This window comes from Myotis lucifugus, unplaced genomic scaffold (assembly GCF_000147115.1).
Source record: "Myotis lucifugus unplaced genomic scaffold, Myoluc2.0 scaffold_38, whole genome shotgun sequence".
Classification (NCBI taxonomy): Eukaryota; Metazoa; Chordata; class Mammalia; order Chiroptera; family Vespertilionidae; genus Myotis; species Myotis lucifugus.
In genome coordinates this window covers 1,161,433-1,187,055 of record NW_005871086.1, presented here as the reverse complement: position 1 = coordinate 1,187,055, position 25,623 = coordinate 1,161,433, and the positions used below count along the sequence as shown (strand labels likewise).

Below are 25,623 nucleotides of genomic sequence, written 5' to 3'. Positions count from 1 at the left end.
TATACAAAGAGGAGGAATATGCAGATCTCTCTGTAGCTCCTGCTAGGTGGGCCCAGGCAGGGGCTGACTTTACACCTCTTTGGAGATCCAAGAGCCAGTGTACCCAGTGGTCAGTGTGAGACCATACCAGACTACAACTCTTCACATCCATAAACGACACGCTCAAGGGGGAAGACTCAGTGAGCACCAAAGCCCCACTGAAGTGAGTCCTGCCCCATAAGGGTGTCTCCTGGACAGCAGCTCTTTCATTGTAGACACAGCTGGTCCTCACAGCCAATTGGCCTATAGGTCAATTCCTTCCAGTGATGCCAACAGCAATCAAGGCTTAACCTACAACAAGACTGTGTACAGAGCCCACAAAGGGGTGCACCAAGAGTGTCCACCACAGGTTATTGGGGAGGCTGAGCCACTGGGCCCTCTAGGACACATACCACACAAGGCCACTCTATCAACACAGGGAAGCAGCCAAAATGTGGAGACAAAGAAACATGTCACAAATAAAAGAAATGGAAGAGAGCAAAATACTGGATATAGAGTTCAAAACCACAGTTATAAGGTTAATCAAGAATATTCTAGAAACCTCTGAGGAGCTTAGTGAGACCTTCAGGGATCTTAGTGAGAATGTCAAAAAAATGGAAAAGGCACAGTCAGAAATTAAGCATACACTGACTTAAATAAAGAATAATATACAGAGATTCAGCAGTAGACTAGCACATCCCAAGAATGAAGTCAAAGATTTGAAATAAGAGAAAACAAAAAACACCCAACTGGAAGAGCAAAAAGAAAAAAAAATCCAAAAAATTAAGATAGTGTAAGGAGCCTCTGGGACAACTTCAACCATACCAACATCCGAATTATGGGGGTGCCAGAAGAAGAGAAAGAGAGAGCAAGATATTAAAAACTTATTTGAAGAAATAATGGCAGAAAACTTCCCCTACCTGATGAAAGAAATAGACTTACAAGTCCAGGAAGAGCAGAGAACCCCAAACAAGAAGAATCCAAAGAGGACCACACCAAGACACAACATAATTAAAATGCCAAGGGCAAAAGACAAAGAGAATTATAAAAGCAGCAACAGAAAAACAGTTAGATACCTACAAGGGAATACCCATACGACTGTCAGGTAATTTCTCAACAGAAACTATGCAAGCCTGAAGGGAATGGCAAGAAATATTCAAAGTGATGAATAGCAAGAACCTACAACTAAGATTATTCTACCCAGAAAAGCTATCATTCAGAATTAAAGGTCAGATAAAGAGCTTCACAGATAAGAAAAAGCTAAAGGAGTTCATCACCACCAAACCAGTATTATATGAAATGCTGAAGAGTATTCTTTAAGAAGAGGAAGAAGAAGAAAAATGTAAAGTTAAAAAATTATGAACAACAAAGTGACAACAAATACATATCTATCAACAAGTGAATCTAAAAATCAAATGAATAAAAAATCTGATGAACAGAATAAACTGGTGAATGTAATAAAATCAGGAGCATGGAAAGGAAGCAGCCTGACAATTCTAGGGAGGGAGGGGGATTTGGGGTGTCCGGGAAGAGATTGGACAAAAATCTTACACCTATGGATGTGGACATGGGGTGTGGTGGGAACCGGGTGGAGGGGAGCTATGGGAGGGGGCGGGGAAGAGGAACATATGTAATAATCTGAACAATAAAGATTTTTTAAAAGATATAGTGTTTATTAATCATAGACTATAATTTCCTGTTATATTTTGAAACACAAATGGATAAGACTTAGATGCACTTTAATAAAATTGTACAGCTTTTTTCTCAAAAAACATAATTTTCTGTTTTCTCATAACCTCATTCTGCCAAGCTGAAAATAAAAACAATTAGAATGAAAGCAACCATTCACCATTCACCTGACTCTGCATTGTCAATTGTGTAGGCAGGTTGTGGATTTCCCCAAGGTTGCTCAGTGAAATCCTAGAGTCAGAGAAGGGATGTGACTGTGTTCAGAGGCTGGAAGCTGCTCCCGCCATCACTGCCAAACTAATCCCACAGGCTGATCTGTTTGTGTGAGCTGGGCTGGAACTGGTGTTTCAGGCCATGGGACAATTTGTGTATGAATGTGATATTGGAGTGGAGTACCTTGTCTCTGTTGTTAGGCGAACAATCAGAGAAGGGTTGTGTTGATCAAGTCATCTTGTCCCCAAAGGATGTGGGAGGTGGCTGCTGCCTCAGTCTCCTGGGACTGCTGAGGTAATCAGGGTGTTGGAATGGGCCCGGCAGCCATCTTCCCTAACAAGTGACTGGTTGATAACTTTTGGAACTCACTTCTCAGTGTCTCTTGAAAAAGTGATATGTGATTAATATAAAGTAGGTCCCACTCCCAAATAGCTTGTCTGCCCACAAAAGGACAGTGAGGATTTGGGCACTCTGCTAGGTGCCAGTAGAAGCCCCACTCTAAGGACCTCATAACCTGTTACCTCTCTTTGCTCCTAAAAGACATTGAACTTTGGTGTTTGGAAGAACAAATGTTCTGGTCAGAGACATGCCTGTCCGTTCCTCTCCAGAGGCTTCATAACCTTGAGGCACCAAGTACTGAGGGAAAGCTGTTTATGGCAGTTTACTTGGTCCTCTTCTCACTACCCCCAACTTCTTTCCTTTTAGCTCAGGATTTGGTTGGGATGCAGGGAAGCAGGGAGAGGACAGGGGGAAAGTGAAGCTCAGGCAGCACTGTGTCCCAGCACAACTGAAAAGCAGGGGACATTTGTCCCGTTTGGGTTCTCCATGCTGCCCATGTCACCAGAAAGGGACAGCACTGGGCCAGCAGGACTGGGATGTGTGGGTTTTTGACTTCTGCAGGAAAGAATTCAAGTCACAAGCCCAGCTGATTTTGAGAGTATGTTTATTAAAGATTAGGACAGTCACACAAAGGAAGAGCTTTGGATAGAAGAAGCAAGATCACAGTAACAGAAGTGACCCCTACACTGTGCTGCGTAAAATCAGAAAAGGAAGTCACAGCAACAGATGTGAGTCTATACTTGGCTGCTAGATCAATGAAAAGTAAAAGTGTGAGAGACAAAAGTGAGCCAAGTGGGGATTGCTTTTGGCTCACTGAAAAGTTAGACAAGAGGAGGACCCTCGGAACTTAGGAGAAAGAAAGTAAAATAACACACCTGAGGAAAGGGAGGCATTGGTGTGCTCAGGAGAGACCATGTCTTGAGGATTTTATCTGTTCTCTGTAGAAGAAAATTTTGGGGGAGGTCTTCATCAGAATATTCATCAGCTGTTTAGGTGTGTATTTTAACATGCTTATGTATCAAATGAGCATATAGTGGGGTTTGGGATCAGTCTCTGGTCACCTTTAGCTCTATCTTGGATTCGTCTGGCTCTAATTGGGTTTTTCGTTATTTATTTCCCAGACTTCATTCATTCTTGTGTTTGGCACTAATGGCACCACTGGGTCTCTGTTATCTATCTCCCTGACTAGGGTGATTTTAGCTACTCACTCTCTGTTTGGGGAGCAGAGGTGTAAACCACCTGCTCCTAAGTGTCCTTGTTTAATATTTTGTCTTCATTTTCCTTGGAACTTGCCATGGTACTTACCTAGTTTTTTATTAACCTGCCTCATCCACTTTTCTTCCTCCTTAACTCCTCAGGCCCTTCCAGTCACCAACACTGTAACTAAGATAGGCTCCAGAGCAGGTGCCCAAGCATGTGTAACCCACTGACAGCTGTTTAAACAGTTAATCTCTCCTAGGAGAGAGTGCTTTGGAACAGGGACCAATACCTCCAAAACAAAGGTATATCCGTGGGTTTTAAGGGTTTATCAGTAAGCTAGAAGCAGAGCTTTCCTGGGACTCTTGGAAGCCTTTCTACTCTACCTGCCTTGTTTGGTAACCACTACCAAACCCAGTTGCGCTGGTGAGCCCTGAGAGAAGCCAGAAGAGTTTGCATGGTTGGGGTCCCCAAAGTGAGATCAGAGAATGCATTTTTAGACCATGAAGATAATAAAAATACCTTGGGGCCTAGGAGTCATTCACTGTTTTAGAAACTAAGACTGTAGAGATGATAAGACAGTTATTCTTCTCTCAATGGGTTCTATCAATTGGAGAAACAATGAGATCAATTAACCATCTAAGGAGTGGTATTTATCAGTGGAGATAATCAGTTTTGCAGCTGTGCTACAAGGAACAGAATATTGGGGGCTCCTGGTTAGTCTCTTGTGAACAGCTGAGGATGAAGTAAGAAGCCCAGGAAATATGGCAAGGATAGTTCTGAGGGTTAGTAGCTGGGAGGTTGAGGTCAAGGGCAGTGGGTACTAATAGCTGTCACATGACCTTCTCTACAAGTGCTTTCCTGGTTCTGTGAAACCTATGAATAACCTACTTATTAGCATGGCATCCCTTCATGAAATCAAATTATGTGGGTACATAGAAAGTGCAGGGGAACAGTATTCTGCTGGGAGACCACATTTACTCTGTGGGGTTCTTCCAAGGCAGTTTTTGGAGTTGGCCCATAGATCAGAAGCAACGTCATCTGGGTCCTGATCATATATGTGAACAATGAAACCTTGGTCCTGTCATGGGCAAGAGTGAGAACCATCAACATCAGAAAAAGGGCAGCTTTGGGACAAAGGGCCATGCTTACCAATATAAAAAAAATGCCTCCCAGAACAAATCTTTAAACCACTCTAGTGGGTAAATATTTGATCTAGTCATTTTCAAGAAAATGTGAATTTCCTTGTTTTTCAAGGGGATTGGCCTTTGTTTGCAAAAATCTGCCAGGATTAGGGTTCTTTGGAACTAGTTTCCCCACCCAGTTCATTTTATCGCTATATAATCAGAACCAGAGGGATCCAGTGCACACAGCTGGAACCCATCTCCAGGAACAAAGAGCTGGAAACCATCTTCAGTTGGAGGGACTCTTCCAGATTTTAGTAAGATTCTTACCCCTGAATAACCTATTTCTCTGTTTGTTTACTTGTACCTATTATTTCTAGCCATTTAGCTATTTCAATGAAACATTTTTCCCCTTTTAAAACCTCTGGGGCCAACTTATGAATTAAGAAGAAAGTGAACCAGATTCTAAAGTTTAAAATGAAAGCAGATTTCTTTTGGGATTGTCTATATGTGTGTGGATGCAGGGAGATTTCTGAGACTGGGAGCAAGTGGAGGTTTCTGAGGGATTCCTGAATTGTGATAAAATCCCCTAAGTCCTGGGGAAGCTATTTGCTGAAGGGCATCTGGATGCCCCCAGGGAACAGGCATTAAATGTAGCAGAGCAAGGAAAGGAAAAAAAAGTATGTTTTTAGCTCTATATTCTCCTAAGTTTACCTACTAATTTTTTTACTTAAAAAAGTTTTGATTGCTCTTTATGAGCCAAGTGGAACACATCCAAGATCAAAAGGAGGTTCATTGGCAGGTGGAAGGGAAGAAAGAAGGAAAAGAGGTAAAGGGAGGAATATGCATTGGGTGTTATGCTTTCCACTTTTAGGGATACTGCCCTAGAATATATATATATATAAGTGTGAAGCTACATGTATGGAAATTAAAACCATAGTTACTTATCATGAACTGTTAATTAATTCCCTGATGTGTAAAGTTGGATGGATCTCTTGAATGCAAAACATTGCCTGTGGAGTGAGGAAGAGAATATTAATTCTTTTGAGGATTAAAGAATGGGTTTGAGACAGATGATAAAGTTAGTCTGAAGAACAGTGGGGACATATTTCACTGACAAAAAGCTGACTGACACTTATGTGCTTGAATAAGGAAGGTTATGTGTCAGTGAGTTTGATGACCAGATGTGAAGCTCTAACCCTTGGCCTAGGCATATTCACTTCAGCACCACAATAATCTATCTCAGACTTGTTTTCTCCCAAATTCATTTTACCTCTTTTGGGGAAATTTAGGATTGAATATATGAGTGTGCAAGTAGTGAGTAGGGGAGTAGATATTAGATACTGGTGGCCATGGTGTGTACCAACTGGGCTTTGGTTTCTGGATGTCTTAGGGATTCAAAATTACAATAAGCCTGAGCAAAATTTAGCTAAGTTTTTACAGAATTAATGTGCAAATTCTGCAACTTAGAAGCAAAGATTTCCCTTTATCTCTCCAGACTGGGGTGGGAGGCCTTCAGTCTCCAACCTAGCAAGTGGCTTTGTAGCATATGAAGCCCCTGTGTGGCATCAGTCCAGGGCCTTATTTAGAGGTGGTCTATGGGGTTGGCTTATACACTAAGCCTTAACAAATGATACATCGCAGGGAGTTGGGTCTCAAGTCTTCTTATCATCTATTTCTTTCACAAGGTGCCTTCTGCTATCAACTAAACTTAAACAAACTTGTCTCTGTAATTCCACTACATTTTTGCTAGTAAAACAGGAAAAGATTCTCTTATGCTTAAAGAGAACCATGGAATTTCAGATTTTAGAGTTAGCAACTCTCTCATTCTATAGATGAACAAACTTAAGCCTGGAGAGGAAAATGAAGTAAGTCACTAAAAAATAAAATAAATATTGAGGGTCTACTGTGAGGCAGGCACTGTGATTCAAGGTGAATAATATGGGCTCTGCCCTCCTGTAGAGTGTACACCAGTAGGAAACACTGACAAGAAGACAGGTGATTGGATAACAGGTTGGAAATGGCACCCGTGGATATTGGCAATAGGTATATCTTTATTTGTGATATCCTTGTGAGCAGATCCTGAGCTTTATGACTTTTGCTTTCACACTGTATCTAATGGGGTGTCCTTGGTCTCAATATCTAAGCAACGAGTGTTCGGACAGACACTAGACAGGCCCAGCAGCTCAGATCCCATTCTTTGAACAACAATATCTCCACAGCCTATACAATACTGGCACATCTTACAAGGAAACCTGGTTTTCACTACAGCTTGGAAGACATTGGCAACATTTCTATCCACCACTGCCACCTAAGGACTCTTTCGGTTACTACAGCTCTGGTTCTATTTCCTGATTTTGAACTCTGGGATTCTGGCCCCAGGCAGAGAGGTGTTGACTTGGTGACCCTGAGGTCCTGTTCCATCTTGGGAGCCTGAGATTCTGTAACTGCCTTTGATGTTAGAAGGCAATATTTGTCTATTGAAGAGCAAGAGACCTAAATAAATCCAAATCAATAAACCTTTGATGAGGTCTTCCACAAAACTAGAAAAAGAAAACACCCAGAAGACTAAAAAGCACAATGTAAAAGTACTATAGTAATGAGCTTGGCAAATGGGGAGCATGGCAGGAGAGAAGCTGTGCTGAAGCAGTGGCCATGTATGAATACTTGTTATTCTTTTAGGGCTGGCTCTTCTCTCTTCAGTCATGAACCACATTTTTGCTCAAGTCCCTAGAACAGGCTTTCACTTGATTGTATTATAAATTATAATTGATGATGGAAATGTTTTCAGCTGTTATTTATTTCAATATTGTGGAATGACCAAAATTTTTCTTAGTGTATAATTTGGTATTCTTCAACAGTGTGCCAAATTTGTGTATTGCTATTATGAATCAGACAAGGTGTATCAATGCCAAATGATGATGAGAAAGAGTGTTCACTTTGCTCTCTCTCTCACCTGCCTTCCCATGAAACCATCAAAACCCTGGATTTGCTGGTCTTTCTAGAATCACAGACATACATCAAGGGCTGTTAAGTAATACTACAGGCTTAGTGCTAGAATCTGTGGCATCTCTAAGGGTATAAAAATGTTTGACATGAAAATAATTTTTATTGAGTTAGAAAAGTACAAAGTAATGATTACTAATTAATGCCTATAAAAATATACCATTTGTTTTCTTTTAAATGTTCATAAGAAATTTGTTTTCTATTTTGTTATAATCTATAGTTGTTTAATTGTATTTTTAATCACCTATCATTGAGATAAAATCATACTCCAGGAAGAAGCATTATACTTATTTTACGGGTTTATTTGAGTGTCTATGACACATTGCCCCTGGGAAGTGTGAGTTCTACAGTTTAGACTGAAAACTATTGAGAGATGATGGTAGCAATTCTCTTCTCTTCATTATTCTTTTTTGTTAAATACTTTATTTATTTAACTTTTTAATCCTCAACTGAGGATATTTTCCCATTGATTTTTAGAGAGAGTAGAAGAGAGAGGGAAAGACACAGGGAAATATAGATGTGAGAGAAACACATTCATTGATTGGCTGCTGTAGGAGCCCCAACCAGGGCCCTGGCCAGGAAGGATTCACCCTTTCCTGGGGTTAGGGTTCATTAGAAGTCCCTCTTTGACCTCTTTGGTAAGTATAGCTCAGTTGGTTGAGCATCATCCCATGCACCAAAAGGTTGCCGGTTTGATTCCTGGTCCGATCAAACCCCTGGTATTTGTTTGATCTTTGGTCTGGGTGCCAATAGGAGGCAATCAATAGATCTTTCTCACATCAATGTTTCCCTCTCCTTCTTGCTCTCTCTCTCTCTCTCTCGCTCTCTCTTCCACTCTCCCTTCCTTTCTGTCTAAAATAAATTAAACATATTTTTTAAAGTCCATCTTTTTGATAGTTCCCTTATCTTACTGTTTTATTTCAATGAACTGGAGCTCCTATTCTTTCTCCATGGATGCTATATCTCCTTTTAGGGAGGAGTTGGGTATATAGTAATGGTCTCTGTGTGCCAGGACCTAGCAAAGTGCCTTGTACCAAGAGGAGCTTATGTAATGTTTGTTATTCAGTTAATTAACAAATGAATTAGAGTGTGAATGGATATTGCAATGCTATGACTGATAGAAAGGTAAGTACTCAGTGAGTCTTAAGGGTTGGGAAAGAATGTTTGGGGCTGGAAGTTGTGTTCAGGAAACTTATATTGATTTTCCAAAGGAATGGACTGGCAAGAAATGTGAGATTAATGAGGAAAATAAAATAAAATATGTAATTTAGGTGATTAAGGATACCTGACTCATGATGACCTGTCCTTTTAGCCTAATTTCCTTTTTAGCCTAATTTGCCCCGCCATACCTTTTGCCCTTGGCAGGAGCTTTTGTTAGTAGAGATGATGATGGGCGTGGGTCTCCTGTAGCTGGTTTTCATGCTGGGTCTGGGTCTGACCCCGGTGACCCTGGCTCAAATGACAACAGGTACAGACACTTCCTGGCCCAGCACTATGATGCCAATCCAAGTAGCCACAATGGCAGATACTGTGAAACCATGATGAGGAGATGAGGGCTGACTTCACTCTGCAAAGACACCAATAACAACTCAAGGTGGTCTGTGAAGATGAGAATGGAATGCCTTACAGAAAAAATTTCAGAATAAGGAGGTCTCCTTTCCAGGTCACTACTTGCAGGCATAAAGAGGGTCCCCCTGGCCTCCCTGCCAGTACAGAGCCACATCAGGGTCCACAGACATAGTTGTTGCCTATGAATATGACCTGCCTATCCCTTTGATGAGTCCTTTTACCGTCCATAACCAACAGGCCAGTGGCCCAGAGTTGTCTCTGCTCTCCATTCCTGGCTCTTCCCCTACACACTCCAAAACAGGGGTGACTACATTCATTGCCAGGGGCCTAGAAAATGAGCTGCCTGGATCTTTTGTTTTCTGTTTCACAATATGTTAATAAAAAAATGTCTCTGAAATCAGTAAGAATCAATGTCTTCTCATCAATTCTTGGCCTATTGATTTTCCCCATTTTCTCTATTCAGCTGCTCCCAGAGAGGATGGCATGGAATACAAATGCCCTTTTGCCTATCAGTTAGTGCCTTCTTAGTCAATAGGGAGGCAGACTTTCCCTTCCTGTGAGTGTAAGGATGTTAAATTAATCTTATAGAGAGAGCTGGGAAATTCCAGGGCTCATGGCTGTGAAGCAAAATTTTCAGGAGGGGCAAATTGTTCTTGCTATTAAGTAAGCCCATATTACTTTTAGAAGTGATGTTTAGAACTAAATACCAACAGATTAATTAAACTTTCTATCTACCTCCTTCTTAAACTTTCTCTCTCTCTCTCTTTCTCTCTCTCTAGCACATAAACACATACACCAACACACCAACACACACACACACACACTCCTGCATGAACACCAAAATTAACTCCTAGTATGCACCTCTTGTCTTAGGCAGGAGATAATTTTAAGTTGCTTTGACTAGACTGCTCCCAGGGTATTCTCCTGGTAATTTCATATAAAGATTAAAAATTTAATTACTTCACATTATTTTCTCTTTAAATTTTTACTTTATCAATGGATGTCAGGCAACTGTGAGGTCGTTGGGAATTTATAGAAGGATTCCAAGCTTATCCCTTATTCTTCTTCATCTAGATTTGTTTTCATGTAAACACATACTTAGGTGAATAGACACTTTCTTTATAAAATATTTTAATCAATTCACAGATTTAATGGTTGACTTCCTTTTACATTATTTCTATCAACAGGTGCCTGAATATTTTATTTATAAAGTGGTTGTTAATAAATTAAAATTATGAATCACTAGTTTTGCTGTCTTGTGACTATATGACTGTAGTGGTCCCAGTATTCACAACGGTGCCCTCTCCTGCTGCCTACATTGCCCTGAAATGGGCCAAAAGCCTTGCTTCTTCAATACCAAGTTTATAGATCAGTTTCCTGGTGCCACCTGGAGAGCCCAGACTCACTGAAAGTATTTAAACTTATGCAGGAAGAAATGGAGAAGTAAATTACTGGTGCACACTCAGCACATGAATCTTTCTTCCTTGAGTGAACCTATTTCAAACTTGATATCACTGTCATTTCTGAAGAAAGTAGGAAGAAGAGTTTTCCAAACTTCTCTTAATAGAAAATTTGCCTTATTGTAAAATCCAAAAAAAACACACAAACCCTTAGGATGTGAGAAAGGTTCAGATTTTGATAGAATATGTGGACCCTTACCCTTTCCTCAGGTTCTCCAACCAGTACCTTTACCCTGATATGATGCAAGATGACTTCCATAGGGATCATTGACCTACTCAATGCCTTGATAGGGAAGGCCAAAAGTATGGACCATTATTATACTGAGTGTGCAAACACATATCTTCTTCAAACATCTACGTAGAGTATTATCATCGAATTCTCTGCTCTGGTGTTAAGGCAAATGACTGTTTCCTAAGGAATCACATGGCAATGGGATGGGGCTGCTTGCTGACCTGCTGATGGAACTAGCAGCTGGGTAGCCAAGCCTAGCACTTTTTGCTCTGGGTCTCTTGTTCTCTCACAACCTAGAGCTGCTTAAAATGAAATGTCATGTGACAGAAAAGTCGGTCTTTATCTCAAATGAAACATTTTAGGAATTGAAGTCCTGGTCAACTTTTTAAGAAAAAGAAAACAAAAACCTCAAAATGCCCAAGCCCTTTGAAGATGGTGATATGCAAGGAAGAAAATTTCATTCAATGTGAAGAGGAAAATTTTCTGTAGGCACACAGCTGAGTTGTTTCAACTTAAAAACAACCTCTAATTTGGAAGGAATATAAGTACTCCACACAATAAGGGATAGAGGAATAATAATATACACAACTTGGTGTAGTCATTCATTATTTTATCCAGATTGAAGGACGCAAAGGAAAACAAGAAAAATGGAAATTGCAAAGGTAATCATTGCCAACACTTACTGAGCACTTACCATGTACCTGGCATTATGATATGCACTTAACATTGATTTTTCTCATTTATTCCTCATAACATCCTTAAGAGGTAGATATTAATTACTCACTTACTTATGAGGAATAATGCTGAGAGAGGTTAAGTAATTTCCCCAAGATCATATAGTTAAAGTGGCAGAGCTAGTTCTTTGGGATCACAGTATCAAAACAAGTTCTTATTGAGAATCAGTGTGGTAGAGTGGAGAAAGCCTTTGAGGCAAGCTCTATCCAAAAAGTATGTGTTGGGATGGTTTGGGGATCATTTCATTTTCTGTTGTAGCTAGAGTCTTGAGATATACCCATTGATGCCTACATTGGACTTCTGTTGGCAAATATTTGTTGATGTCTTATTAAATCATTTGGTTATTGTGGCTGAGGCTGTGGGTTTGCTCTTGCATGAATAGTTTAGGTCTTCTCTGTAACCAGTTATCTTTCTAAATCATATCTTGGACACAAAGAAGCAGGATGAGAAAAAGTTAGACAAAACCATGCAAAATCAGAGGTGCAAGATTACCCATGCAAGATCAGATTTGGAGAAAATAACCCAAAGTACATTGTTATGATGAAGCTATTACCCAAATTCTAAGTGTGCCTTCAGAAATTCTATCCATTAGTCTAAGGATGAGGAGTTAATCAAGCATCATGTCTCCCTGTTACTCTTCTTCCCACAACTTTTCCCTTCTCTCTCTTCCTAAGTCCATATCTCATATCTATAGCTGTAGGCACTGAAATGTGACCTAGAGCTTTCTAGCTTTTTGTATACAAGACAAAGGTGGCTGTGAATATAGGAGGTAGCATTTTAAAGAATGAAGTTATGTTGGAAACTGGTATGCATGTCCCTCATCAGCCATTTTAGGAACTGATGGCAGTGTGAACTGCCATCATGAAACAGCATCTTTGAAAACAAAGAACAGTAGTACCCATATACATCAAACCAGGACTTCAGCTATGATCAAGCCTTGGACTGCATATGTAGAAATGGGCCTGTATGACCTTCAAAAAACTGTCCTTTTGGTTTTGGGTTGCTCACTTCCTGTTGAGTCAGAGATTAATTTTATTTGCTCTAGTACAGCGATTTCCAATGGGTATGCTGCAAGAATTTTTAAAATCTGCAATACCTGACTATTTAGTTATGAGCACTGACCTTTTTCCCTTAAATTGTCAAATTAAAAAATGACAAACAACACAATAGCTGCCTGTTGTGAATGAATCAAAATTATACCTATTTATTTTGTCAGATTGACAAATAATATATTTTTTGGTGTGCTGCAGAATTTTAGTATTTAGTTTATGTGTGCCATGAGATGAAAAAGGTTGAAAATCGCTGCTCTAGTGAGTCAGCCCTGCCTCATTGCCATGGTCAAGGAGATTCACAGTTCATGATTCATGCCAATCCCAGGAGTGACCCTCAGATGGCAGCATCTAGCTAGTTGGTGTTAGTGAGTGATTCCCACTTACACTCTTACACTATTCTACCCCTAAATTAAACTGTTGCTAAAGAGAAGCAACTCTGAACATAAATGTCTTGAATATCCTGAAACAGAATAGAAACAGAGAGGGAGTAGAAGATGTGGAAAAAACACTAATTTTAGAGCCACATAGGTCTGGGTTCCTTTTTTTCCTCCTTCAACAGAAGCAATGTTCTGACACTAAGCAGTGGTACTCAACTTCTGGCCCTTTAAATACAGTTCCTCATGTTGTGACCCCCAACCATAAAATTATTTTCGTTGCTACTTCATAACTGTAATGTTGCTACTGTTATGAATCGTAATGTAAATATCTGATATGCAGGATGGTCTTAGGTGACCCCTATAAAAGGGTCATTCGACCCCCAAAGGGGTCACGACCCACAGGTTGAGAACTGCTGCTAGATAGTAATGCTTTCTTTGTTGTGGCTCTGAAGGTTTTTGTTCAGTTTTTGTCTTGTGTTTTTTTTTAAATTAATAAATCTTTATTGTTCAGATTATTACAGATGTTCCTTTTTTTTCCCCCATAGCTCCCCTCCACCTGGTTCCCACCCCATCCCATGCCCTTACCCTCTGCCACTGTCCTCATCCATAGGTGTAAGATTTTTGTCCAATCTCTTCCCACACCCCCCACACCCCCTTCCTCCAAGAATTGTCAGTCCACTCCCTTTCTATGCCCTTGCTTCTATTATACTCACCAGTTTATTCTGACTTAATTTTTAGGTTCACTTGTTGATAGGTATTTATTTGTCACTTTGTTGTTCATAATTTTTATCTTTACCTTTTTCTTCTTCTTCCTCTTCTTAAAGAATATCCTTCAGCATTTCATATAATCCTGGTTTGGTGGTGATGAACTCCTTTAGCTTTTTCTTGTCTGTGAGCTCTTTATCTGACCTTCAATTCTGAATGATAGCTTTGCTGGGTAGAGTAATCTTGGTTGTAGGTTCTTGCTATTCATCACTTTGAATATTTCTTGCCACTCCCTTCTGGCCTGAATGGTTTCTGTTGAGAAATCAGCTGGCAGTCCTATGGGTACTCCCTTGTAGGTAACTAACTGTTTTTCTCTTGCTGCTTTTAAGATTCTCTCTTTGTCTTTTGCCCTTGGCATTTTAATTATGATGTGTCTTGGTGTGGTCCTCTTTGGATTCCTCTTGTTTGGGGCTCTCTTCGCTTCCTGGACTTGTAAGTCTATTTCTTTCATCAGGTAGGGGAAGTTTTCTGTCATGATTTCTTCTAATAGGCTTTCAGTATCTTGCTCTCTCTCTTCTTCTGTCACCCCGATAATTCAGATGTTGGTACGTTTGAAGTTGTCCCAGAGGCTCCTTACACTATCTTCATATTTTTGGATTCTTTTTTCGTTTTGCTTTTCCAGATGGGTGTTTTTTGCTTCTTCATATTTCAAATCGTTGACTGGGATCCTCTGGTCTGCTGTTGGATCTCTGTATATTATTCTTTATTTAAGTCAGTGTATGTTTAATTTCTGACTGGTCCTTTTCCATTTTTTTGGCATTCTCATTAAGATCCTTGAAGGTCTCACTAAGTTCCTCGGATGTTCGTAGAAGATTCTTGAGTAGCCTTATAACTGTGGTTTTGAACTCTATGTCCTCCATTAGTTTGCTTTCCTCCATTTCTTTCATTTGTGACATGTTTCTTTGTCTTCGCATTTTTGGCTGACTTCGAGGACCCGCTGTGTCTACAGTGGAAGAACTGCTGTGCTGGTGACACCCTTATGGGGTAGGACTTGCTTCAGTGGGGCTTTGGTGCTCACTGAGTCTGCTTCTTGAGTGTGTCCCTTTTGAATGTGAGGAGTTGAAATCTGGTATCTGACCAGGGGTACCCTGGCTCCTGGATCTCCAAGTCATTCACTGTGTGAGTCCACCCAGCAGGAGCTACAGTGATACCAGCAGATTTCTTTTTGTTTGGGGTTTGGAAGTTTTGGAGCTCTCTGACCCAGCTGCAGTTTGTTAGGTTAGGCTGCAAAGGCGCAGGTGATTCCTTTGCACTGCTGCAAACAGTTTGGGTGGAGATGTAAATTGAGTGGGCGGGGTCTCAGAGAATCACCAGGGTGGTGCAAACAGCAATGGCTGTCATCAGCATCTCAGCGACTCCCGACCAACTCCGGACTTCGCGTCCCTGGGTCCCCGAGTCCCGCGCCCCCACAGCAACAATGATCCCTGCAAGCAGCTCTGTGAGAAAGCCACCCTCACTTTCCGACCAGATGCAAGACAGTCCAGTTTCTCCGCATAGGAGTCTGGGACCTCAGAATCTTGCCTTAAACGAGCTCAGTGCATTCAAGAGCTTGTATCTTCTTCCAATTGAAAAAAACCAGGAATCCAGGTGCAGCCCGCCTCATGCACACCTTTGTACCTCTTTTCTTGGCGCCTCTGCACCTCCTACCCAGTTTCAATGCGCTTCTTTCTTTCCTTCTAGTTGTAGAACTTCCACTCGGCCAGCTTTCATGTGGTTCTGGATGATAGCTATTTTTTCTTATAGTTGTAGTTTCAATGTTGTTGTGGGGGGCAGCACGCACAGGTTTATACCTTATGCCACCATCTTGGTTCTTCTTTTGTCTTGTTTTTAAAATCTATTAAACATATGTTTATTTTCCACTCCCAAAAGTGCCAACAACATGATTCTGCAACTAGAAGCAACAGAAAACAAGCAATAGCTATTGACAAGATAGACACAGCATAAAGGATACATGCATGATAATGAAATACATCACCAAGGCCTAGTTTTTGGTTGTGCATAGAAACAGCAAGGAAAAAAGTCACAGTCCAATTCCTCTTTTGTGGAGATTGTGCTTTTGAGATTATTTTTTAAATTTCTTTTATCAGTCAATTCCACAAGCCTGGGAAACACCTTCATTCCCTATACCCATATCATTTCATTTGTTCATTAGTTCCCTGGTTTTGTTTACTAGTTCACTCAACCAATATTTACTATCTTCAGAGTACTTTGGCTGGATACTCAATTTTTTACTTTGTTTTTTTATAGGATTAGCAAGATTTCAAAAAAGACTTGATTTTTATACCATTAAAAGAATGCCAACAGGTGAAAAGGGTGAAGGAATTAAGAAGTACAAATGGCCAGTTTTAAAAATAGCCACAGGGATGCCAAGTCAGCATAGAGAATATAGTCAATAGCATTATAATAATGATGTATGGCGTCAGATGGGTTCTAGACTTTTGGGGTGATCACTTCGTAAGGTATATAAATATGTAATCACTGTGTGGTACACCTGAAACTAATATAATATTAAATGTCAACTGTAATTGAAGCTTTTTTTTAATTTTAAAAAGGAATAGACACATCAGAGGCCAGGCTAACCCTAAATATTACTCTATTCTTTTTTCCAAACCTTCTTCAATTCCCAGATGTAAAGATTTAAAATCAGTTCATAAACTTTCATTGGCATATCCTGTCTATCCAAACTTTTGGGAATCAGAGTCTCCAGGGAACCTAACACTCTCCAAAGATCACATGACTAGAGAATTTCCTCAAGAGACAGACAACTCCAGTTTCATTTAGATCTGCCTTTTCTCCCTTTTCACACCCTGACCATACAGGACACATACACCTGGACATCCAGCCCGTCAGTCTCTGCCCTGAGTCACTGTACTGGCTACAGCACCGTCTCTCTATAAGAGAAAAGCTCTTGCTTTCAGAGAAATCATGTTTGAAAACTTTTTACTTTTTGGGAAGCAGCGATGAGAAAAGTTGTGAGCAGAAAAGTAGGGAGGAAGGGTAGACTATAGAGTGGAGGAAATATCAACTTGCCATTCTCAACTCCTCTCTCTGGTGCCCATTTGTTACCTTCCTTTCTCCTACCCCTTGGTTTCTCTCCAGGGACCTCCAAGGCAGTGATGGCTCTCCAGAAGACCCTTTCATTGCTTCTGCTCTTGCTGCTGACCCTGCTGGGGTTGGGGCTGGTGCAGCCCTCCTATAGCGAGACCATGTATGAACGATTCCTGCGGCAACACGTGGACTTTCCAGCGACAGGTGGCACCAACTTGTACTGCAACACGATGATGCAAAGACGGGGGATGACTACCCCTAGTTGCAAGCAATTCAACACCTTCATCCATGAAGACAACAGCACCATTGATACCATCTGCATCACCCGCAATATCCTGTGCAAGAATGGCATGATGAACTGCCATGCGGGTGTAGTGAATGTTACAGATTGCAGAGATACAGGAAGAACCCGGCCCCCCAACTGTTCATATCAGGGCAGGGCCAGCACTAGGCGTGTTGTCATTGCCTGTAATGGTAACCCCCCGCTGCCTGTGCACCTTGACAGATAGATACTACCCTGCAGGGGTTATGGTCCCGTGGTTGACCTTTAACTTACTCCTTGAATAGCAATGAGTAATGCATTTGAGCTATCTCAGGCTCTGCCTCCTCTACTTATGCCTACTTCTTTTTCTCTATATGATCCATTCCGTTAAATGAATAAAAGGGAATGGAGACATAAACGTATAATGGGACTGGGCTTTCTGTAATAGAAATTTTCTATAGACTCTTCTGCTTCCTTTTATAATACTGGTCAGCTTAGCTCTCTCAAATCCTATCCTCTGCAATGTAGTCATTACATGTATGATATAGCATTACAAGTATTTTAAGGTGCTTCCATCTCAGTTATCTCATTTTAATACCACCACACCCCTGTGATGCTCATGTTGCTACAAAAAGAGACCAAAGTTAACGGATTTGCTGAAGACCATGAAGATAGTGGAAAAGCTGACACAAAAAATCCATTTCAAAAAAAATCCACTTCAACTGGCTACTAATCCAGGACTTTTCCTACCTCATCACAGGGAGTGCTTTAAAAGTAACTGCTTTTTTTGCCCTGACCAGTTTGGCTCAGTGGCTAGGGCATCGGCCTGTGAACTGAAGGGTCCCAGGTTTGATTCTGGTCAAGGGCATGTACCTTGGTTGCTGGCACATGCCCAGTAGGGGGTGTGCTGATGGATGTTTCTCTCTCATGGGTGTTTCTAACTCTCTATCCCTCTTCCTTCCTCTCTGTAAAAAATCAATAGAATATATTTTTTAAAAAAGTAACTGCTTTTTGATATTCTCAAAAATCAGCTGTTGGGGGAACGATTAAAAATTTAGAAATATGAACTGGCAAAATGAGAGCTCTGTCTGTATAATTTGACAACCTTGTTATGTTTGTAACTAGAAGATTAAGAAATTATATAGGACTTGCTTTTTCTCTTCACCAACTTTTGAATCATTGTAGTAAGTAGGAGTATTAACAATGTACTAGATCATTAAGACTCATTCACTCTTCCTGACTGGAAAGATTTTTCATGTTTTCTTTGCAATAAAGAACTCAAACCACTGATACCTGTGAAGATGGTGCTATGGTTCTTGTGTGGAATTTTTTTCTTTTATCCTCTTTTAATTCTTTTTTAGTTTATAAACATGCACCAACTTAATAACCTCATAAACTGGTCCATGATTAAAACTATTGGATCAATGACCACAACACAGAAACATTTGTGTCATTTATTAAAGACAATTCTCACACCCCTCCCTTTCCCCTTTGATTATTTTGAAACAAATTGGGGAACAGAGATGTATGAAGACACTAGCAGCTAAAAATGAAAGTATGTATGTGAGAGTGTGTGCATATATGCATTTGCGTGTGTGTGTGTGTGTGTGTGTGCGCACATGAAAGGACTAAACTGAATTACAGCAGATACAAACTGTTTATATTTAAAGTGTGCAACCTGATGCAGTATACATATGCATTGTGAAAGAATCACTACAATCAAGCTAATTAATGTATCTATTACCTCACATGGTTACCAAAAGTGACCCCATTTTGGATTGTTTTCAACCATTCTTTTCAACACTACTGACCATCATAGCTTAGCCCATCAGTTTCTTCTGACTATGTATTGCTTTCACACGATTGTAAAGTCAAAAAATCAGAAGTATGAAAAATCATGAGTAAAATTGTGAATCATGTTTGCTAATCCATGTCACCAAACTAAAACATGACAACTAATCAAATGTCAGTCTCTTCCAGAGGTGAAATTTTAAACCGGTCAATTTAGAATTACCTGATCAGCACTGGTGAGGTAATCTGGCTGATAAGACCCTCTGCCTTCTCCTGTGAAGGTGCCCTCGCCTAAAATGATCCAGTCTTCTAACTACGTAGTCTCACCTTCTTTCTGCCTGTAAAAACCCTCCATTTTGTAAAACTCACCAAAGCACCTTTTTAGTTGCTAGATGGCATGCTACCCAATTCCTGAATTGCTTAATAAAGCCAATTAGATCTTCAAACTTACTTGGTTAAATTTTGTTCTTAACTCCTGCCTCCAGGGCCTTGCCATTCCTGTGTACCCAGAATACTGTCTTTGATGTATGACCCCCAGTGTTCTAGATGAGGAGATAAACAGGTGCACATAGTAAGGCTTTCCCCTCTTCCCCCTACACCACTGCCAATCAGTTGGAACACTGCACCTCCCACATCTATTCCTTTCTTCACTGCCTCAGACTTCTTAGCTCTAAGAAAAGGGAAAGAACACTGATTCTGCTCTTTAGATTCACACACTAATCCCCACAAACCTGTGAAGGTGAGTATGGAATCTGAATAGGACAAGTTGGAGTTAGAAGGGTTGGTACTGAGCATGGCTGGGGGGAAGGCCCAGGAACATTGGAAGTGGTTTGCTTGACCTTCTAGGTGGTAGAGTTGAGAATGCAGTGATCCAACTTATAAGAAGCAAAGACCTGAATTTAATTCAGCATTAATCTCACGAATTCCACTTCCTTCCCTCCCCAATATTTTCAAGCATAATACATTGAAGTAGCTTGAATGGTGGTCTTCTCATCCTGTTTAGGCTATTTGAGCTAGGGATAGGGTTCCACAAATGAGACCTGCCTATCCCTTGTTCTGTGCCTGATAGAGCACTGGAGACCCTCAAAAGTGCTCTCTTGCAAATCCCATTAGACTTTCACAGGTCAGTAAAAGGAAGCTATTATTAGGCTCATTTGAGGACACCAATTCTGAGATATTGAGAATTAGGTTAGAGTTTCTGTAGGGTCAGGTTAACTTCTCATGGTAACTGAGGACGAAGATCCGGTTTAAAGGGGAGACTTTTTCAAATATCTCTAGGCCTTGATTTTGACCAGAGTAGTTCCTTTGAGGGCAGTTTCAATCTTGGTACATGGTTGCTTAGAATCCTATTTCAAACTTTATGATGGTATTCTTACTGGAAAATCAAGATCATTCAGCATGATGATAATTAGGAAAATGGCCTCTGAGAAGGCAAGTGGGCAGTCAAACGTACTACCATGTTTCAGGCAGGCATTGGGGAAGTGCTATGAGGAAGTCAAAATGAGATAAGCAACACTTGCAGAATCAGTTTTATTACAGCCTGGGATTTCAGGGAGCCAAGTCCTTCCTGCTTGGAAAATGTTTCCCAAGTCTACTCATCTTCTACATTCCCTTAAACCTTTTCTACTTCACAGATATAAAATTTAAAATACCATTCTCTTTCAGACACACTCTTTTATGAGAACACATCTGGACTTTAAAACAGAACTAGCTAGAATGCTCCTTGTTTTGGGTGAAGAGAAGGTGTTTAGAATTCTCAAAATAAAATTTATCTATTTTCTACAATTTTGTGCTTGTCTCACTCAGTCTCTAGCATATTTTCAGTTCTTGTAAATTTTGTTATCTAATGAGATTTATCATCTTCTAGTCTGGATCCCAATAGTAAAATTGAGCCTAAGTATCTACATTAGCAGGGAACAGAATTTTAAGGTAGAGCTCATTTGAAGACACAAATTGAGGGCAGTGTGGCAGTTATTTTCCTCTCTCTTCCACAGGTAATCCTGGTGACAGAAGACATTCTCTCTAAAGCTTCAAGGTGCTCTCTTGTCCTGCTGTTCCCCTTATGTGGGCTCCATGTACACAGCCAGGACCTTTCCGGGAGGGAATTCATGAAACAGCACCACCTGAGCACAAGCTGGGAATTCAATGAGTACAGATGCAATGATCTCATGAGAGAAAGAGAAGCTCCAAAAGACAGGAACTATCACCTCTTCATCTATACTTTCTGGCACAAAATCGAGCACATATGCATCAGGAACTGGAGAGATCGCTACAGAAATGTATATATATATGGGCCCAGTATCCCTTCAAAATAATCAAGTGTTACTTGGTGAAAAACAAAAAGGGCTACAAAGAGCACAGGAGTTACAGCTACATTGAATTCCATTGTGGCATGAATGGGTTTGTTGATAGCATAGAGGACATCCGATTGTTAGAGGTCATAATAACCTCTAACCACACCCTCTGGTTTTAGTAGAGTGATGAGTGCTCCCAAGTGATGGGCCCTGCCCACATCAATAACTCTTCCTAATCACTACTTTACATTTATGGGCAATGTTTTCCAGCTACTTAGAATTATGTTTCACATGGATTCTTTATATCATAACTTTACCTATGTTGGTTCTCTATCTGGAATACCCTTCTGTTGTCATTTACCTGTTCTACTCCTATTTTTTATTTAAAAATCTTTAAAGATTCAACACACATGGAATCTCTTTCAACTATCCCAAGAATTTTCCTGATATTGATTTCTTACACCTACCCAAACTGAATGATCCTCCCTTCACAATAAATTATATCATTCCAATGTGTGTGACATTTATATACGTTATTTGTGCAGAGTATGTGTGGTAATTGCTATAAATATTAGAGGTGTGTGTGATATGGATTATATTTGAATGTGATTTCTGCTGTGTGTAGTTTAAGGTGAGGGTTATATGTATGTAATATGCTTATGTGTGTGATGAGAATGTAAATGTTTAAATACTAAGTTGGGGAAAAGTTGTGACCTAAGCATTGATTGTATGGACATGCTGAATTTCACTCAGATTGGGAGTGTGGGAGTGGGCTGGCCTGATTTAGTATAACATGTAGGATGGTCCTACCTTATAGTATGTGCTCAGTCTACATTGGTCTTCTTCCTTTCCCATCTTTGGCTTGGTACTTTCATTTGGACTTTGATAAAATCAACATCACTAGTGCCTATCAATAATCTCCTCTCCCTGGCTTCAGAAGATAAAGGGTTCAAATACAAAAACAGTAGGTTGTTATCTGTATGAGAGCTATAAGTTCCCAGGATTATGAAGAGCCTTCTCCATAAGCTATAGAAAAACAAAGGTTCATACTGGATTCATTTATTAAGACTATCTCTAAGGTCTGGCATGTGTTGCTCTGCTGCAGACCAAGATCAACAGTAATTGATATAAATGTGAGGAGTCTGGCAGAAGGCTGACCAGGACTCCTTTTGATATTCACAGGGTGAATATCTACATTTTATTACCTGCTGCTGACTCAATGGCCTAAAGCAAACTCCCCCAAGACCTGGCAATCTTACTGTTTGCTAAACATTACCATTGATATGTCTGTTTGCATTCCTAAAGGCAATTGTGTATTCTAGCTAATAAAAGCGGCTGGGAAAAGAGCAACAGGGAGAACTCGACTTCTTTAGTTGGGTTTTTCTCTGGTTCCCCCAGTATAAAAATTAATATTCCGTCTTGTGTATCATTTGTGCGTCAGCCCTCCCTCCAAGTTTTTGAACCCGCGAAAGCCACGCTGGCCGTGGACTCTCACAATTGGCGTCCGAAGCAAGGAACTTGAAGGGAAAGGATTCGCCAGAGCGGAAACACATCACCAGACCTGGTGGTGGAAGTTTAACTGCTTGCAAAACTCATGTCAGCTGCGGAAGCCCGCGGATCCGTAAGTGCTCTAGTGATTTCTTTTGTTTCAACCAGATCAAAATGGGGCAGAATTTGTCGAGAGAGGAGAAACTTTCCTATAGACTTCTGACTTGCTTATTAAAGGATAAGGGAGTTGCAGTTTCAGAAGATCTTTTACAGTTTCTAAAGTTTATTATAGAATATAATCCATGGTTTTCTGATTAGGATACATTGGATATTGAATGTTGGGAATGGGTAGGTCAGAACTTGAAAGAAGCTCAACAGCAGGTAAAAATTTGCCTCCAAATTGTTTCTCTTTGTAGGAAACGGTATTGCATTTGTTAGAGCCTTTCAAAGAAGAAAGACCTCCTCCCCTTGCACCCTCAGCTCCTAAAGAGAAGCAGAAAGATAAATTGGAGGAGTGGCCTTCATGTCCTGATTCTGAAACATTTAAATTGCCCCTAACAGAATCACCTATGCAAAAAGCCATCAGAAAAAGATGAAAGGACATGACAGAAGTTAGACTTGCTTTTCCTATTATACAGGTAGCTAATTCACAGTTCCCAAATCAAATAATAAGACAGCATGAAAGATTTGACTTTAAAATGATATGGCCTTGCGTGATAGTGTAGTACAGAATGGTGCAAATGCTCCATTTACTGGAGAAATTATAACTAATATTTCTGAAGCGTTCCTAGCTCCTTATGATCAGTATTCTCTAGCCCGTGAAACTCTGGATGGAGGAGATTATTTGCTCTGGAAAGGAGAATTTTTAGAGAAATGTCAAGAGCAAGCTTCTTCAAATCTCAGGCAGAATGTTCCCATAACTTTTGAGATGCTTGCGGGACAGGGACAATTTAGTGATGTTCAAAATCAGCTCCAATACGTCTAGCAGGCGTATGAGCAAATTAGACTTTGTGGACGAAAAGCCTGGTGGACTTTACCAGCAAAAGGGGAACCTGAAAAAGCCTTTAGTAAGTGCACTGAGTCATTCTCTGACTTTGTAGCTCGCCTCACTCAAGCAGTGAGAAGGCAGATTCAACATGAGACAGCAGGAGATATTTTGACTCAGCAATTAGCTTATGAAAATGCAAATGCTGATTGTAAGAAATGTTGAATGCCTCTAAGAAAAAATAGTACCATTACAGAAATGATTCGAGCATGTCAGAATGTAGGGTCAGGCATTTTTCAGGCAAGCTTACTAGGTGCCACAATTACAACAAGAAACAAATTATGTTTCAATTGTGGACAACAAGGACATTTTAAAAAGGAATGTAAGCAACTAAAAGGTGGCGCTCAGGGAGAAGGCATAAACATTCTGCCTCCCAACTCGGGTAATGCAGGTCTATGTCCCAGATGTAAAAAGGGGAGTCATTGGGCCAATCCATGTAGATCTAAATTTCATAGAAAGGGCCAGCCATTAAATCAAGACATAGGAAATGGCCAGCCGCAGGGAAACGGCCTGAAGGGCTCTCCCCAGCCCCCTTATTAAATAAGGGGAAGTTCCACCCTGCCAGAACCACAATAGATTCCCTCCTTCAAGTCACTCCAGAAAGAAATGCTAACTTTGATCTTAATAGCACAATAACAATCACCCTGATCCCCGATATGGCTAGACAAGTTATTCCTATAGGAATTTGGGGGCCTGTGCCACCAGGAATGTCAGGTTTAGTCCTAGGAAAAAGTGAAAATACACTAAAAGGACTAACTGTTTTTCCTGGAGTCATAGATTCAGAATATAAGGGAGAAATCAAAGTAATTATAGAATGCAAACATATTCAGCTTTTGCTTTTACCTTATATTCAGCAAGGTGAAGTTATAAATAGGAAGAGAAGGACACAAGGATTTGGAAGCTCAGATATATATTGGATACAGGAAATTAGCAAGACCTGTCCTATGATTAATCTAAAAATAGAAGGAAAAATGTTTAAAGGTCTAGTAGACACTGGAGCAGATATTAGTGTCATCAGTCAAGAATTCTGGCCTCCAAGTTGGTCCATGGTAGAAGCTATATAGGCTCTGTCACGGGTGTTGGAATTCCTGATAACACTCAACACAGCGCTGCAGTGTTAAAGTGGAAAGATGAGGAAAGACAAACAGGATGGTTTCAGCCTTATATCGTCTCTGGAATTGCAGTCAACTTATGGGGACAAGACATTTTAGAAGGTTTACAAGCTTGTATTATTACTGGCAAAAGACAACAGTTAGTAACTCAAATAGGATATCAAGCTGATCAAGGTGTAGGAAAAGATTTTTCCCTGAAGTTAGGGAGGGAATAAAACCCGTTAACTAAGTGCCAGGCGGGTAATCACTTTAACTATGAAAAATCATGCTTAAGCTACATAATCTTTACTCCCTGGAATGGAGATAAGAAACGCCCTAACCTTTGGAATAGAAATTGATAGGATTAAAATCAACTGGTATAAATACAGATGTAACAAGACAATAAAACACAGAACCTGGCTGGAGAACCTAGCGAGAGAACGTGTCAAGAGAACCTGGACAGAACTTGGCTGGAGATCCTGGACAGAACCTGGCTACTGAACCTGGCTAGGCTGTTGATCAACAGAACGCTACCTCCGTGTCCTTCATTCTTCGCCGACTCCGTCCACACCTTTGAAAACCCCTGGACCTGCTGGGGCTGGACCCCAACACAGCTGCAGAACTGATTATCTCCACTGGTAACCACCACTCCTTTAAAGGCTAATTGATCTCATTGTCTCTTTATTAGATAGAACACCCTGAGAGAAGAATAATTGTCTTTTTCATCTCTGCAGTCTTCGTTTCTAAAACAGTGACAGACACCTAGGCCAAAGTTCTTTGCATTATTCCTCATGGTCTAAAAATGCATTCTCCAATATCACTTTGGAG

The 25,623-nt window shown here is 40.4% G+C and overlaps 2 protein-coding genes and 1 pseudogene across 2 annotated transcripts in view; all 3 read left to right on the top strand.

The window, feature by feature from the left end:
* Positions 1-4,805: 4,805 nt before the first annotated feature.
* The window catches only part of LOC102417483 (ribonuclease 4-like), a 48,726-nt gene continuing 27,908 nt past the window's right edge, over positions 4,806-25,623 (top strand). The window contains exon 1 of the mRNA XM_014454714.2: positions 4,806-4,897. The gene's annotated coding sequence lies outside the window, so the exon portion shown is untranslated. The remainder of the gene's footprint in view (positions 4,898-25,623) is intronic.
* LOC102418126 (ribonuclease 4-like) lies at positions 4,819-17,954 on the top strand. The gene is made up of 2 exons (XM_006087440.3): positions 4,819-4,897; positions 16,876-17,954. The coding sequence occupies exon 2, from the start codon at positions 16,893-16,895 to the stop codon at positions 17,331-17,333; it is 441 nt and encodes a 146-aa protein (XP_006087502.1). The 5' UTR covers positions 4,819-4,897; positions 16,876-16,892; the 3' UTR covers positions 17,334-17,954.
* LOC106696953 lies at positions 8,970-9,385 on the top strand (annotated as a pseudogene).

What these genes read in the sequence shown, in the direction of transcription:
- LOC102418126 (XM_006087440.3), top strand. Translation starts at nt 16,893, where the DNA reads ATGGCTCTCCAGAAGACCCTTTCATTGCTTCTGCTCTTGCTGCTGACC.